Below are 17,413 nucleotides of genomic sequence, written 5' to 3' on the forward strand. Positions count from 1 at the left end.
ATAATAGAAATTGATGTATTATGGTATTATTATTATTATTATTATTATTATTATTATTATTATTATTATTATTATTGCACTTTTGGGGAGCGCTAAATCATCGAGGGGTGGGGAGTTACACAAGACCTCCCCTTCTCTCTCACTACCCAGGCATCCCTTGAGAGGATACTTTGGTAGTAAATCACGCAGATTCAGTCAAGGTTAAGCTCTCCAAATATGTCCACCTATGTGCATTGTTTTCACTGTGTCCTCAGAGGTTGGTCTGGCCTACCTGTGAGGTATCATCTTAAGATAAACTACTGTGTGGGGTGGCTCATAGTTCAGGTGGTAGCGTCCTCCGCATCTGAAGAACCAGACTTTGACCTTAGTAGACTGTAAGTAAACTGGTGTGGCTTGTGTCCTGGGAAGAGGACCAGTGAAACCCAGCAGAAATAAGCCACGATGGCTTTGTTAGACTATCCTTGATTACTAGCCCTCTTCATTAATAATCCGAATAAAATCTTCTGCCTCCCTTATTTTTTTAATTAGGTGAAAACCTAGATGGGATAAGCCAGTAAATGCTAAACCAGTTTACAAGTCATTTAATCAAGGTCTGTGTCACCCTTCAAAAGAGGTGCTTTCAAGCCCTAGACCAGGAGTTCTTTACCGGTGGTATCTATACCTCCTTGGTGGTATGAGAACCAAATAATAGGGGTATAGGACTCGATCTTCGAACTATTAAAAAAAAAGATTAGATTAAACCATCAGCTGTTATGTTCCTAGCTATCTATATGTAAAGTAAAACAAAGCTCTTACTATCTTTAGAAGTCATACTGGTACCTCATAATACTAATGATAATTTCGACAGTCTGACGGGGGTTTGGGGACATGTAGGGCAATCGATAGGGTCTGTAACCGTAAAAAGATTAATACAGTGAAACCTCGGTACTCGAACAGCTCTGTACTCGAACAATTCGGCACTCGAACGCCTTGCTCGGTAAAAAAGAAATCGCTCAGTAGTCGACCGTTTGCTCGGCACTCGACCAAACACTACTGCCAGTCTCCCCGCTGCCGTCGCTGAGTCCAAAACTCCGCTGAACTTCACTGTAAACTATTTCGTGTTTCTTCGCATTTTTGGGTATTTTTTTATAATATTATTTGTATAAGTCACCATGGTGCCTAAGATGATTAGTGATAACAGCCAACCAGAAAGAAAATTGGTTAGTGTGTGTTTGCCCTGATGTAAACACTGTCTCTGTCTCTCCATATATGTGCTTCTAGGTTATCTGTAGTACTTCTGTTATCAAGTTTGAATAAATTTGATAGATAACCTTCATTACTAACATTAACGTAATTACACAACACTATTCGCGCCACTGCTAGTATCCGGCTATTAAGACGACTCATCAGATACTGAATGCTACTTCTGCTGGCCCCTCCCTCTCTCTCTCCTATAGCTCTTCCCACTTCAGGCTCCTCTTATATTACGCTTGCTTTCATTTTGAATTTTTATTCACACAAAAAATATAAGATTTACTGCTATGCAGACTACTGCATTATTGAAAAAATGGTATAAATAATACCAGCGCATTTATGAAAGCATATTAGACCCACCAGTTGACGTGTATTGGACGCGTGACGTATTTGTTTACTCTCGAACATCAGCAAAAAAGCTCAGTTTCAAGGTAGACCAAAAAAAAAGAGAATATAATCATAAATACCATACGAAAATACACCGCAAAGTCGCTGTAAGTGTATTTTTGGGTATCTGAAACGGATTAATCTGATTTACATTATTCCTTATGGGAAAAATTCGTTATGTACTCGAACAGATCGGCACTCGAACAGCCTTCTGGAACGATTAAGCTCGAGTACTGAAGTTCCACTGTAATCCCTGCCCTAGACTAACTGTTGCTCCAAATGACTGTGAATATCTTCTCTTTAACAGGATCAAACCTGTCTCTTCATTCCCTGGATACTATATACCTCTTACAATTTAATCGTTCCCTCCATTATCACCATCACCACCACCATCATCACCATCACCACCACCACCACCAGAAGGACACAAACTTGACTCGTGGCATTACTAAGGAAAAGCTAACTTACAGTCTCCTGGAAGAAGAAGAAGTTTGTATTGACAGTTCTATTATTTCCCTGTCAGTAACAATATCGTTGCCTCGAGGTGGAAGTACTGACTGCTGCATTTTCTGGTCAGTGATTTCTTCCAGAAGTTGGATGTTGACGGATGCTGAATGTATCTTGACTTCTTCAGATTAAACGTCATTTTTTACAAGGTTTATTTAAAACATAGTTGGTATGGATGAAATTGCTGTTTGCCAACAAGTATGACTTGACAAAACTCTATACAAAGCGAAACGTTGTCCAAACAAAAACTTTTTGTGCAATGTATATGCCTTTGTCACGTCCCTTGGTTGGACTGATAGTGTATTCAGCTCACATATTGAGTGTCCGTGGTTCGATCCCCGGCATGGGTGGAAACTTTGGGCACGTTTGCTTTCTGTTGCCGCCCCAGTTCACTTAGCAGTAAGTAGGTACCTGGGTGTTAGTCGACTGTTGTGGGTCGCATCCTGGGAGCTGGAAGTATGCCTTAGACTGGGCTGGGCTTTCAAATGATCTGAGGTTGGATAACAGTTCTTAACCTGGCTGTATATTTAACGTTAACGAATCTTATATCGATTTAAATACTAGCCGTATTTAATCAGTAACTAAGTGGTTAATCAGTAAATTTCTTAAACTAAACAAATTTTATACGAACAAAAGGTTCGTGAAATCTGTATAAGATAAGATAAGATAAGATAAGATTTCGTTCGGATTTTTAACCCCGGAGGGTTAGCCACCCAGGATAACCCAAGAAAGTCAGTGCGTCATCGAGGACTGTCTAACTTATTTCCATTGGGGTCCTTAATCTTGTCCCCCAGGATGCGACCCACACCAGTCGACTAACACCCAGGTACCTATTTGCTGCTAGGTGAACAGGACAACAGGTGTAAGGAAACGTGTCGAAATGTTTCCACCCGCCGGGAATCGAACCCGGGCCCTCCGTGTGTGAAGCGGGAGCTTTAGCCACCAGGCCACCGGGTCACTAAAAATTGAGAAGACGTGTGAATATTTCACTACTATGAACTTGTCTGTGCGGAAGGAGTTTATTAAAGATAAGGAACATCCCAGGACATACTTGCCATCTGCCTCATTTCTCGAAAAACTGGTTATAAAACGGCAGTTCTGGCATGATAGGTCGTATATCGCCGGAAGCAAGGCGAGTGAGGTCCGTTTTCTATGAATAATTGTATTAGTAGAGCCAGGACTGTGTGAAGTTCTTGGAGATAGGTGGGTAAGTTTAAGGTTTAGAATGAGATTAGACTGAGGTGAAGAGAAGGTTCTATATAATGCTCTCTGAATACTACCCCCGAAATTCTGAGGGGAAAACGGAATGAAAAGATTCTATGTGATACTGATCTGGGTTGTTGGAGTTCTGTAAATAAGGGGGAAAAGTGAGACTCTATACAACCCTTTTAGAGCCTGTTGGGTGAGATTCTGAAATAAATGGATAAAGATCCTATGGTTCTCTCAGAACTTCGTAAGTGGTACATGTATCCTTATACTAATGGTATGCAAAATCTGCTTCTGTTCAGCATTTAACACACCAGTAGTCTCCCACCAGGGTTGAGTGACTATAAATAGGAAACTCGTTTATCATCAGTTATTTCTGTGTATATATATTTAATTTTAATTAGAATATATTTCAATTAATTAACTATACTGTTCTATTGTTACAGGTGTATTGGAAGATGGTGGGCGGAGGTCAGGTCATTCTGGTGCTCCTGTGTTGCCTGGTCACCTCTGACCTCGCTCTCTCACAACAAGGTCAGTTCCAGGCACCTTTTTCTCGGGAAAATCTAATGAGATTGTTGCTAATTTATTCTCTGTGATAAAATCAGCTGAGGCTTGAGCAAACTACAAGACTTTCACTGGTTCATTTAGACCAAGTGAAGATCCTTTGGATGATCCTGTCAATGTAAATACCTTGACGCTGGTGAAGTGCTCTTTATTCGAGGAATTGAAGCTACCTTCTCGTTCCTCGAATCTAAACTGTGTGACCTTTTTGAATATGATTAAACTGCGTAGATAAGTGTCCATGATACAATAGGTTTGGTCCCAGGCAGGGGAGCGTAGCTCGGTTTTCAAAAATCGAAACACTTGCACCAGCAAGGTAAGACTGGAGGCTGTCCGCCAGAGGTTTATAACTGGAGATAAACGCTGGTGTAAGCTGACAAGTGGGAATGTCGGTACCATTATTACCACTGGAAACGTCTCTGTGCGACGTTTCATGCACAATTAAGTTTTATCTAATCTTAGTAATAATTACCGACAAAATGTTAGGTAAAAGGACACAGATGCAGTTTATATGATATTTTTTTTGTGGCAACGTTTCGCTCTCCAGTGGCTTTACCAAGCTGTAATGGCTTGGCAAAGCTCTTAAGAGCGAAACTTTGCCACAATAAAAATTTCACATTAGTCGCATTTGTGTCCACTTATCCAACATTTTATCAATTATCAGATAAATCCCCACTAGCTAAAAGATAGTACCTATGTTTTCCCTGAATAATTCAGCCTCTGCCTATCTACCCTTAAGAATTAGCACATAGTAATCATGTCCCCTCATATCCTTCATTCCTGTAAGGTAGTCAGGTCCACTTCCTTCAACCTCCTTTCGTAATGCATTAATCTCATTTCTATCCTCTATTTGCCTGGTTGTAAATCTTTGAACCTTTCTGAGTGTCTTCACGTTCTTGGCCGGGTTCTGGCTCTATGCTGGGGACTTACTGATTGACCTAACGTATATCCTGAGCTCGAGTTCATGAACACTGTTCTGTGGTAGTCTTACAAATATCGTTGTACAACTCTGGAGATATACTAAGAGTTATTTTCGCCCCCAGTAATTTTCACTCTGATATCTGCAGATTTTCTCCGTTTCTGGTCTACCTTCCAAAACAAATGATCTTGCATTTGTTTGGGATGAACTCGAGAAGCCACTTATCTGACCACAGCTGCAGCTTTCTCATCTACATATAGTTGCAGGGGTCGAGTCTCGGCTCCGCTACGTGTGTCTGTACCCATTTGTACTCGTTTGTGGTTGCAGATTTGAGCTCGGTACTATGCTCGCCATGAGGTTAATCTTGAGGCAGTATTTGCTGCTTTGTTCTCAGCGCCTGTACTCCGTTTCTTATCTTCTTTCATGACCTTGCACTTCCTGAGGCTGAATGACAGTAAACATTGACAGACCAATATTTCAGTTTTTCCAGATCCGTTTATAGCTTTTCTTTACCCTCACCTGTTTTTATTCTCATCATTAGTTTGACATCAACGATCAGGGCTAAATCAGACTATCTCTTTTTTTCATATCGTTTAAGCACTTCAGGAAAGTTACCGGTCCGAGTACCGATCCTTGTGGAACCCCGTTTGTCACACTTAACCATTTTGATGTCTTCCCAGACACTCACTGTTTTCTTCCTGATAGTCCTTGATCCACTTTAGTGCTTTTTATGCTATTCTTGCCTGCTCCTCCAGCTTTTGTATCGTCTTTTCTGTTACCTTATCAGGTTTGTGAGACAGAATTAACAATCTCTAAAAGCGTGCTGTTTGGTGTTTACAAAATCGCTTCTTTCCAGATCTTCTCTACTCTTCTGATTATCTTTTCCATCATCTTACATAGTATGTCAGCGACTGTAGCTTAGTGTTACCTGCCTGACTCCTTTCTTAAAAATGGGAAGCAAGTTTGCTTTCTTGCACACCTCTGGCAGTTGCCCTGTATTAAGTAACCGTGTGTGTACTCACCTATTTGTACTCACCTACTTATGGCTGCAGGGGTCGATTCATTGCTCCTGGCCCTGCCTCTTCACTGATTGCTACTAGGTCCTCTCTCTCCCTGCTCCATGAGCGTTATAAAACCTCGTCTTAAAACTCCACTACGTCTTTTTCTAGGCTATTCCACTGCCCGACAACTCTATGACTGAAGAAATACTTCCTAACATCCCTTTGGCTCAACTTCCAATTCTGACCCCTTGTTTCTGTGTCCCATCTCTGGAACATCCTGTCTTGTCCACCTTGTCTATTTCGCGCAGTATTTTATATGTCGTTATCATGTCTCCAATGACCCTCCTGTCCTCTAGTGTCGTCAGGCCAATTTCCCTTAATCTTTCTTCGTAGGACAGTCCCCTGAGCTCTGGGACTAGTCTTGCTGCAAACCTTTGCACTTTCTCTAATTTCTTGACTTGGTTGACCAGGTGTGGATTCCAAACTGGTGCTGCATACTCCAGTATGGAGTATGGTGTGTGTGTGTGTGTGTGTGTGTGTGTGTGTGTGTGTGTGTGTGTGTGTGTGTGTGTGTGTGTTTGTGTGTGTGTATAGAGACACAGATAAGGTGAAGACAGGAAAAGTAATCTAACGCTGTTGTCAGCAGCTGCAAATCCGGAAACAATTTTCAGGTCACGAGCTGCTGCTGTTGCTGCTGCTGTGTTGGCTCACGTATTGTGCAGTACAAACATTTAACTTTAGTCTTGCACTTTCTTGGCTAGTGTGGCGAGCGGCCACACTAGCCAAGAAATGTGTTCCGGATACCAGCAATTAGCGAGTCACCCAAGTTTGGAGGAGGGGGCACGAGTTTTAGACCTTGGCTTCCTCCTGGTTAATTAGTAGAAGTTATCACAAGTCACAGAAACAGGATAGACACATCCACTACCTGAAGAGTTCCCTAGAAACTTCTCCTCAAAGGTGTGTTTTGGTTCCGAATGACGTACTGACAACAGTATTGAAGGAAAGACTCGTTGGCATAAAATTTTATTGCTACAACGTTTCGCTCTATGTAGAGCTTTCGTGAAAATCTACAGAGTGAAACCTTGTTTTAATAAAAGTGCTTTCTGCAACGTATTGTTCTCTGCACGAGGGTGTATTTTGTTTGCCATTAACAACTGGGAAAATTCCTGGTGAAGCAGGTGTCATGTGATGACCTGTACAAGTTTCCTTATTGTACATCTGTAGAGAAGAAAAATGTTATTTAATTTTTTCATTGGCTGTTAAGAATATTTATTGAATATCTAATATCGAATAATTTAAGTCGTCAGTAACTGTTCTCGCTTAGTTGTACTCAACCTCATTGTGTTCAGTGGTTTTTGCCTAGTTGTACTCTACTCACAAGATGTACTCTCCTGGTTGTGTTCGCCTAACTGTACTCTACTAGCTGTGTTTGGAGAGGTCGATTCATTGCTCCTGGCTCTCTCTCTTTTATATACGCCTAACAATAATGCCCAATTCACGCTGATTTCACCCAACGAGTTCTTCACTACCTTAGAATGGAGAAAACAAGCAGGACGTAGGCTACGTGTTTGAAAACAAGAGAGCAGAGGGATTACTAAGAGTTTGGCCATGGATTACCTCATTGTTTTCAGTTATGTTGTGACATACACAGAGCACACCTCACACTTTTTTTTTTTACGAGACGTATAAAGTTGTGCAGGAGACCACTGCTGGGATCTCTGGTAAACTGCAGACGGAGAATGTTATTGGTGCTGAAAGTTAGCCACAGTAGAACACTACGGTTGAGAGGAAAAAGTAAACTGCCGAAGGAGGCTACTGCCGGGAGATGGAAGTAAACTGTAGATGACCTCTGCCGGGATCTGAAAACGCCATTCTGCCTCTTAATGGCTTTGGAATCTGGCTTATCAAACCACAATTGAGGGGTGGAAGAAATTGGATTTTTTAAAAGATGAAATAGAAAAAATGGGATATAAGTTTGTATTGCTGTGAATATAAATAATCAAGCAAGAATGTAGTCAGGAGTTGAATTACTGTGATGTGATCAAATGTCGGCTGATTGGTTAATTACGTTTTGAAACCCAATCGACTACATGAGGATCATTAAAATAACATGTCATCCGTACACCACCAAAGAGATTTCGGTCTCCATAACAGAAAATAAATTAATCTGTCGCTGTATATACACAGAGATACACACCTGTCAATGCATACTCTTCGGAGTTAGGTGTCAGTAGCAATACACGAAGGTTTTCATGCCTTTAAAGTCCTGTGCTCTGACTGCAAGTATTGACCCGTGTCCTCTACGCCACCATTTACCAGCCTTTCCCTTGGAGACATCTCTGGGTACGCTGCAGGGAAAACTAATTCAACCAACACAAAACTGTAACGTGCAAATGTGTCCTTACAACCCCCTGAATAGCTAAACTTGAAACTGTTCGCGCTTGAGATGTGGCAAGGAGCATAATATTCCTTAACACCCCCCTTCCCCCGTCCTCTCTTGCGCTCTCTCTCTCTCTCTCTCTCCTTTCACACACACAAACACACACACACTTAGACTCTCTCCCTCTCTCCCCCTCCTTCCCTTTCCCTACCTCACACACCACGCAAGAATACAACACAATATACTTTTCATTAAGATAATCATGATATATTTCTTTAGGAGGGAAAGTGAGATATAAATTTCCCAAGGTTGTAAACGTCTGGATGAGCAGAATCTGGACGTTCTAGTTGCTAGCAACACCAGCATCTGGATGTGTACTAAAAAAAAAAAGAGCCTCATTCGAAGAGTTAGTATGCCAGAATAGCCCAACAAAATCAATAAATGTGGCTTGTTTTCGCTGTGGTCCACCTCGGATCCTCCTCCATTATGTGGCCAAGAACGGTCGACTAACACCCAGGTATCTCTTTACTGCTGGATAACACAGGTAGCAGGTGTTAGGAGCCTTTCCCCACACGTCTCGTCTCGTATGGGGTTCGACCCTATATTCCCTCGGGACTGAGCCTAGAACGCTTGCTACAGTGCTGCAAATAAGGGTCACATATTCACAAAAAAATCCGTGTATACTACATTGTGATTATTTTGGTTTTCAGTGTGTCCAGACCAGAGAGTTTTGTTGTCCTTCAACGGAGGTGTCTTGATGCGGGTAAAGAGCTCTGGATATGAGGAACTGGCACTATTTTCCCCTTCTTGGGATGGAACCTGCTGTTCGATCCCAAGAAGGGGAGGATAGTGCCAGTTCCTCATATCAAGAGACCTTTACCGGCATCAAGGCACCTCCGTTGAAGGACAACAATTCCATGGTCTGGACACTGAAAAGCCGATATAACCATAATGTAGCATACATAGATTTTTGTGAAAATTTTCGAAACTCGTGTCCATTAAGGACAAGCACCATGGTTTGACTGCGTGTCTGCTACCATATTAGTACGGGTTTAGAGCTTCACGTAACTATGTAACATGAGTGCAAACGAAGTCATTGGGGAAACTGGTTAGATGGAGACTTAGTTTACCAACAAACTGGCCCTAAATAGCACTTGTCACAAAATCTTTCACGGAGCATGCCTTGATGCTGAAGGGCTCTTGATCCAAGAAACTGAAGCTGCCTTTCCCTTCCTCGGATCAAGCCTAATTTGCATAACACTCATGGGTCATAAAAATAATAATTAGTCATCAAAATAAAATGGGTTAAATATTTTCGGTACCTGGTACTCAATTGATGTTATTTTCGCATTATTTTTATATAGATCAGCATATAAATCCAATTATTGTATCACGTAAATCCCATTGTTGTATTGCACTGCCAGTGCCTAAATCCTATAGCTATATCAAGCTACCACCACACAAATCCTGTTGCTATATCAGTCTACCACCATACAAATCCTGTTGCTGTATTAAGCTACCACCACACAAATCCTGTTGCTGTATCAGTCTACCACCACACAAATCCTGTTGCTGTATCACCCCACCTCCACACAAATCCTATTGCTGCATCACCCTTCACGGGATCGATAATGACAAGAACCATGGTCAGGTAGGGACCAGGTAAATCTTGCTGGACCACTCCCATCAAGGGACCTTGATGCTGGTAAATGGCTGTTGATCCAAGAACCTGCACGAGGTGTTAGACTCACGTGTCTTATTGCAGATGGGCTTCTCTTCCATGGGTACTTCCCATGAATGTAATAATAATAATAATAATAATAATTACTGGACCACCAGCGTCTGGACTGAGGCGTGGTATAGTCTCAAATTTTCTACCTCTTGATTATTCTCAGAGGGTTAATAACCTGGGCTGATCCAAGAAAGCCAAACATTGTGACTTGTTTTAATGATGCGGCCGTTTGGTTCTCTTCCTTAGGTTGTGACATACACTGATAGCTTGACTCCTAAGTAGCTACTGCTACGTTAACAGGGGCAACAGGTACGGGTTTTGTGAGAATGACAGGTTGCAGAAGACTGACAGTCTGCCTTAAGATTATCCACTGAGTACTAACTACGGTCTTTCTACCTTTACTTCAGTCTACATTGCCAAGGCGAGGAGAGTACTGTGTAGCAGAAGCTTCTCTCCCTACGCTCTCTGGGAATGAGTACTGTTTAATCAATAAAAACAGTTTATCGAAACTTTTACGTATGTTTCAGAAACTTTGCAACCTTGATGCCTTGAACTAATGGCGCCTTGATGCTTATGAAGGCTCTTGATGCAAGAAATTAGAGGTACCCCTGCCGTTCCTTGAGCCATACCTTACCTCCTCCCTGTCCCAAGACGCTATATGATTCTCAAATGATTTTAGCGATCTCCCATGAATATATAATATTTTGTAAACACAATTATGATACTGTCCGTGATATATAGCAATTATTCATTTTTTGCACACTTAGAATGTAAATGGAACACACACATGAGCGACAGATGTCTTGGAAAAAGTTTCCTCACTGACGATGCATGACACCAAAGGATTGTTGACATATTGACATTTATGACATCTGAGGAATGGCGAATTGTCGACACACAACTTCCCAGCTATTTTAAACTACTAAACTATCAAAACTCCGCTTTTTCAATCTCTTGTCAGTTCTTAGGAGATAAAACAAATTACAGAACGGGTGTGCCTGGAACCCATGGCACATGGGTGCCTGGAACCCCTGGCACATGGGTGTCTGGAACCCATGGCACATGGGTGCCTGGAACCCATGGCACATGGGTGCCTGGAACCCATTGCAGGTAAGTCCTAAAACTGCTGAAAATTATATAAAGTACCAACAAGTTGATGAATAAGACATGTGCAAAAGCCGCGTATCTGTTTTCATGAAACTTGTCGCCTACACGGCAGGCTTCTTCAGTCAAATACAAAGGAGCAGTAATAATGAAATAAAGATGATTACATCTTTTCCTTATTGTAGAAGTATCTTTCAAAATGCTAACTAAAATTAGATTGCATTTTTCCACCGAGAAGCTAGTTTGTGTACCTTATTTTCTGTGGCTGGTAGGGGTAGTTAAGGACGAGAGCGACTGGTTTATTGTGCGTCCTATATCTGTCTTTTGGACAGTAGCGGCTGGTTTATTGTGCGTCCTATATCCAAACAAGAGAAGGTTGCTTAAGAACATATAGCTACACAGTAAACAGCAAACCAGGGTATTAATTTACTTAAGAATATGCTACTAAGAATTTTATTTTAATTTACAACCAAATTTAGAATACTTGCACAAATATTCCGGCTGTATATTTTCTCTAAGATACCTTGCCTGTAGTTTATTATCTCTATATTCCTCTGTAAATATAGACAACATAATGTTCAAGTGGCCATAAGGATGAGTTGATGATTCACATTTTATTTGATTATCGTCTGTGTGTACAACAAACTGCTAGAATTGCATGTCAGTTGTTTCAGTAACATTCGACAGCGCGTTCATGTTGTCATCGCTGGATAAAGATTGATTCTGGTTTGTAAAGACATTTATATGGCATTCTTATTTTTTATTTGCTTCAGTTTTGTGTTTCTAATATTCGATACACATCAAGGTAATATTTGACACAGATCAATGTAATATTCGTCATAATTTTTGCTTATGTATTAACATTATGATATAGGAATAACTCTGTTTTTGATAAAATCCATAAGAATTATTTTATTTCCCTCTGAGTCATTTATCTCTGATTCTCTGTTTTTTCAATGATCATGTTGTTAGATTTATTACACGAGTCTTATGCATTCATTAATGACATAGGCTTACTAATAATGATCAACTAGTCAAACTCATTGTTATACGTCAGCGCTAGTGCCATTAAGATGATTAAACATTCAGTTTATAATACAGAAGTCTAGCTGTTAATTTCTATACTAAACTCAACATGGGGGTTATAACTCTTAACTAATTAAGTGGTAACACGAGCAGTTGCTGACCTGCAAAGGTTTCTTCCTTAGATCCATGAGAGTAATACGTAATATTTGCTTAGTAACTGCCGAGAAATTCTTTTTAAGTTTGCGTGTGTGTGTGTGTGTGTGTGTGTGTGTGTGTGTGTGTGTGTGTGTGTGTGTGTGTGTGTGTGTGTGTGTGTGTGTGTGTGTGTGTGTGTGTGTGTGTGTGTTTGCCTACATGATATATAATCCTTGTTAGTGCCTTCGACGTAGAGCTTCCTCTGCTCGAAGTTAACGTTTGTGGTCAGCGTTGTCAGTGTAAACTTAACAGTGCACTTACCATCGTCACTGTATGCATTTAATGCTCTGACAGACCGCTAAACAGCCTAATTGTCCTAGTGTAGTTCCTGTAGTTATCTGGTTCACCCAGACCATCTAGACTCGCATCAACAGCAAGACAGTTTTTGGGTGTTGGTGTCAGTTGTTTTGGTAGTGGCTTTGGTGGTGGTTGTGGTTTTGTTGGGGCTGGTTTTGGTGATCGTAGTTTTCGTTGCTTTATCATGCAAAACTGCTAAACCCAAATGCGTCATACAGTACCTGGGTAATAAAAAGGCGATCAGATTTCACCTGAGGAAGCGTATAGTAGCTTTAATTTCCCCTAGTGAGAATCCCTCGCCAGGGTCAACGCACTTCCCTTACTTCCCACTCTTGCCCTGGAAGGGCATTTACGCGTCTCTTAAGTCATTAAGTGGGAAACAGGACTTCAACAACGTCAGTGTAAGTAGCCATGGGTTTGACAGACTCACATTTTCACATTATTCCCATCTGCATTATTTCTGCTTAACCTCCTCAGTTATTATTTTACTTTTAATTATTTCTGTAATATTTCCCCTCAGGGAAGGTTCCTTGATGTTGGTGAGGGGCTCTTGATTTAGGGAATTGAATCTGTGCTCCAGTTCCCCGAATTAAGCCTGAATGCCTTCCACATCCTCCCCAGGCGCTGTATAATCCACCGGGTTTAGCGCTTCTCCCTTGATTATAATAATAATTCTGTAATATTTCTGCATTATTTTTTCATATTTCGTAATTATTTCGTCACAATTTCGTCTTTTTGTCATTTCGTCATAATTTCGTCATCATTTCTTTATTTTAGCCTTTGTAGCTGTTTTTCTCCAGTTGCTAAAAATAATTCAGCTTACGAAACCTGGATAGTGAGAGATCTACTAACCCGTTATATTTTTACGATGCGATAAAACCTGAATTATTCAGTGTATAATGATTTCAGGAACTTATAACCTGATAGTTTTATGCATTTATAATCTGATGATTTCAGGCACTTATTTCTTGGTTTCATGCACTTAACAACACGATGATTTCAGACACTTGTAGCCTGGTGCCTGAAACCTTGATGGTTTCAGGCACTTATATAACTGGTTCAAGTTATAACTTGGTGGTTTCAGGTTTAACCTAATTGTGTAAAGCACTTATAACTTGATTGTTGCAACCACCTACAACTTGGTTTCAAGCACTTCGCAATATCAGCGTCATAATGTCAGCTGACAGATTTTGACAAACTTTGGTCTGCCTATTCACCCTGGTTGTCTGCCTCCTCACCCTGGTTGTCTGCCTCTTCACCCTGGTTGTCTGCCTCTTTACTCTCGTTATCTGCTTCTTCACTCTCGTTATCACTGTCTACCCATCGTTATCTGTCTCTTCACTCTAGCTATCTACATTTTCGTCCTCATTGTTTCTTCACCCTCGATGACGCACTTGGCCGGTATCAAGCGCTCCTTTCGTTTGGAATCGAGGTTGACGAGGCAGAACAAGCAATGTTTACATCTGAAAGTTCATGATTGTTGACCCTCGTAGCAATAAAACTCAACGGATTTTGTCCTCTTCGCTGCAGCTATCAAAACGACCGTATTAGTTTAAACGAGAGAGATAGAGAGATAGAGAGAGAGAGAGAGAGAGAGAGAGAGAGAGAGAGATATAGAGAGAGATATATATAGAGAGAGATATATATAGAGAGAGATATATATAGAGAGATATATATATAGAGAGAGATATATATAGAGAGAGATATATATAGAGAGAGATATATAGAGAGAGATATATAGAGAGAGATATATAGAGAGAGATATAGAGAGAGAGATATAGAGAGAGAGATATAGAGAGAGAGATATAGATATATATATATATATATATATATATATATATAGATATATATATATATAGAGAGATATAGAGAGAGATATAGAGAGAGATATAGAGAGAGAGATATAGAGAGAGAGATATAGAGAGAGAGATATAGATAGAGAGATATAGATAGAGAGATATAGATAGAGAGATATAGATAGAGAGATATAGATAGAGAGATATAGATAGAGAGATATAGATAGAGAGATATAGATAGATATAGATATAGATAGAGATAGATATAGATAGAGATAGATATAGAGATAGATATAGATAGAGATAGATATAGATATAGATAGAGATAGATATAGATATAGATAGAGATAGAGATAGATATAGATATAGAGATAGAGATAGAGATAGAGATAGAGATAGAGATAGAGATAGAGATAGAGATAGAGATAGATATAGATAGAGATAGAGATATAGATAGATATAGATAGATATAGATAGATATAGATAGATATAGATAGAGATAGATATAGATATAGATATAGATAGATATAGATATAGATAGATATAGATAGAGATAGATATAGATAGATATAGATAGAGATAGATATAGATATAGATATAGATAGAGATAGATAGATATAGATAGAGATAGATATAGATAGAGATAGATATAGATATAGATAGAGATAGATATAGATAGAGATAGATATAGATAGAGATAGATATAGATAGAGATAGATATAGATAGAGATAGATATAGATAGAGATAGATATAGATAGAGATAGATATAGATAGAGATAGATAGAGATATAGATATAGATAGATATAGATATAGATAGATATAGATAGAGATAGATATAGATAGAGATAGAGATATAGATAGAGATATAGATAGAGATAGAGATAGAGATAGAGATAGATAGAGATAGATAGAGATAGATATAGATAGATATAGATAGATATAGATAGAGATAGATATAGATATAGATATAGATATAGATAGATATAGATATAGATAGATATAGATAGAGATAGATATAGATAGAGATAGATATAGATAGAGATAGATAGATATAGATAGAGATAGATATAGATAGAGATAGATATAGATATAGATAGAGATAGATATAGATAGAGATAGATATAGATAGAGATAGATATAGATAGAGATAGATATAGATATAGATATAGATAGAGATAGATATAGATAGAGATAGATAGAGATAGATATAGATAGAGATAGAGATAGATATAGATAGAGAGATAGATATAGATAGAGAGATAGAGAGATATAGATAGAGAGATATAGAGAGATAGAGAGATAGAGAGAGATAGAGAGATAGAGAGATATAGAGAGATTGAGATTTAAAAATAAAGACATCTCCGAACTAAGCAGCCAAACGTCTCCCTCTCAACGAAGACCTTAAAGATTTTTTTTTTTTTTTTTTTTTTTTTTTTTTTTTTGCCTCGTAGCTTCTGTGATATCTTTTATGGTTGCCAGTCTCTGTAATGACTCTCCAGGGCAATGACCTGATCTACCCAGCTACTTGCGACACACACACACACACACACACACACACACACACACACACACACACACACACACACACACACACACACACACACACACACAGTCATTACGTTGATTTATCTTGGATATTTTTTTCGTACATGGGTAATTCAATAGCTGGTACGTGGTGATTTTAGCAGTTGGATGGTCGAGATTCCGCTCTTCCTTGCGTGGGATAACTCATACGGGTTTAGGGCTTTAAATAAAATTATTATTGTTATTATTAGCAGTAGTAGTATCAGTAATAGTGGTAGCAATTATAATAATTTCTAACACAACAGCCGTCTCCCACCAAAATAGTGTTACCCTAGACCCCCCCCCCCCAAAAAAAAAAGGAAAGCGTGTCACTATTATTTACTCGATAGCTATATCTCCAAAAGTTTTGAAAATGCTTTGAACTACTATAATCCCGCCCCTGCTTGAGAGAGTACCTCACACTCGCTGGACTTAGTCCTTCTGAAAGGTTTTCCCACTGAATGCCATCATTAACGTTACCAAGCTCTCACTCCAACACCACGTTAATCCTTAAAAAAAAATGTCTCCACTCTGATCTGTTATTTTGACTGTCAGAAATTTCATTTTAATGTAATTTTTCACCGAATAGCCAAACACTGGCTGCCAGTTTTATTCCCTTTCGGTCGGATTTGGGCCTTTATCAGTGTGTTTTTATTTTCTTTTTTCTTTCAAAATTATTTTTTATTAACTTAATTTTTCCACTTTATAATTTTTCCGATTCTGTTTTTTTTTCGATATCAGTCGAATGGAAAAGCTAACACACACACACACACACACACACACACACACACACACACACACACACACACACACACACACACACACACACACACACACACACACACACACACACACACACACACATTCAGTCAGTCAAAAATCAGCACTCTCAAACTTTTGTCAATGGATTTTCAATAGAACATCAGGAAGTAGTTAGTGTCTGGCCGAATTTCGAAAACCTACCAGCTAGAATTTCAACCTGATAGACAGGAATATTCTTTGTCAAATTTACGTAGGCATTTATAAGTTTGCAAATGCGGGAGAATTAAGAATCTTGACCCTTTTAGCGGATCGCAAAACACACAAACATTCTCACTTTTTGCTTCAGTTATCCGTTCTTAGTTATATCTTGTTTATTTCAGAATATTGTTTTAAATGGATCTTTTTAATATTTCCTACGAGATTGAGATGAGGAGGAAATGAGAAAAATGTTAAAGGGAAAGAAACATATAGAAAGAGAAAAATATATTAAGTACTGAAGAAATAGAGATGAAGAAAGCGAGAAACTAGTAAGAAATATGTATTAATAGGAACGAACATTGAGCACGGGAAAAAGAGGATGAGAAAGGGAATGAGAGACACATTAGGAAAGCTAGCGAGAAATAGACAATGACCAGAAACAGCGAGAACTACAATGAGTAAGGGAGAAACACGTATTTAGAATGGGAGAGAAAGTGAGACCTACGAGTGAAAACAAGAAAGATATTAGAAGCGAATAAGG

The 17,413-nt window shown here is 39.3% G+C and overlaps 1 protein-coding gene across 2 annotated transcripts in view; it reads left to right on the forward strand.

The window, feature by feature from the left end:
- Positions 1-17,413, forward strand: part of LOC128694476 (transmembrane and immunoglobulin domain-containing protein 1) — a 255,305-nt gene that overhangs the window by 207,236 nt on the left and 30,656 nt on the right. For both annotated transcript variants that reach the window (XM_053784610.2, XM_053784611.2), the window contains exon 2: positions 3,780-3,867. In XM_053784610.2, coding sequence (XP_053640585.1) covers positions 3,780-3,867 — 88 coding nt within the window. The remainder of the gene's footprint in view (positions 1-3,779; positions 3,868-17,413) is intronic.

The sequence above is a fragment of the Cherax quadricarinatus genome, chromosome 60, assembly GCF_038502225.1.
Source record: "Cherax quadricarinatus isolate ZL_2023a chromosome 60, ASM3850222v1, whole genome shotgun sequence".
Taxonomy (NCBI): domain Eukaryota; kingdom Metazoa; phylum Arthropoda; class Malacostraca; order Decapoda; family Parastacidae; genus Cherax; species Cherax quadricarinatus.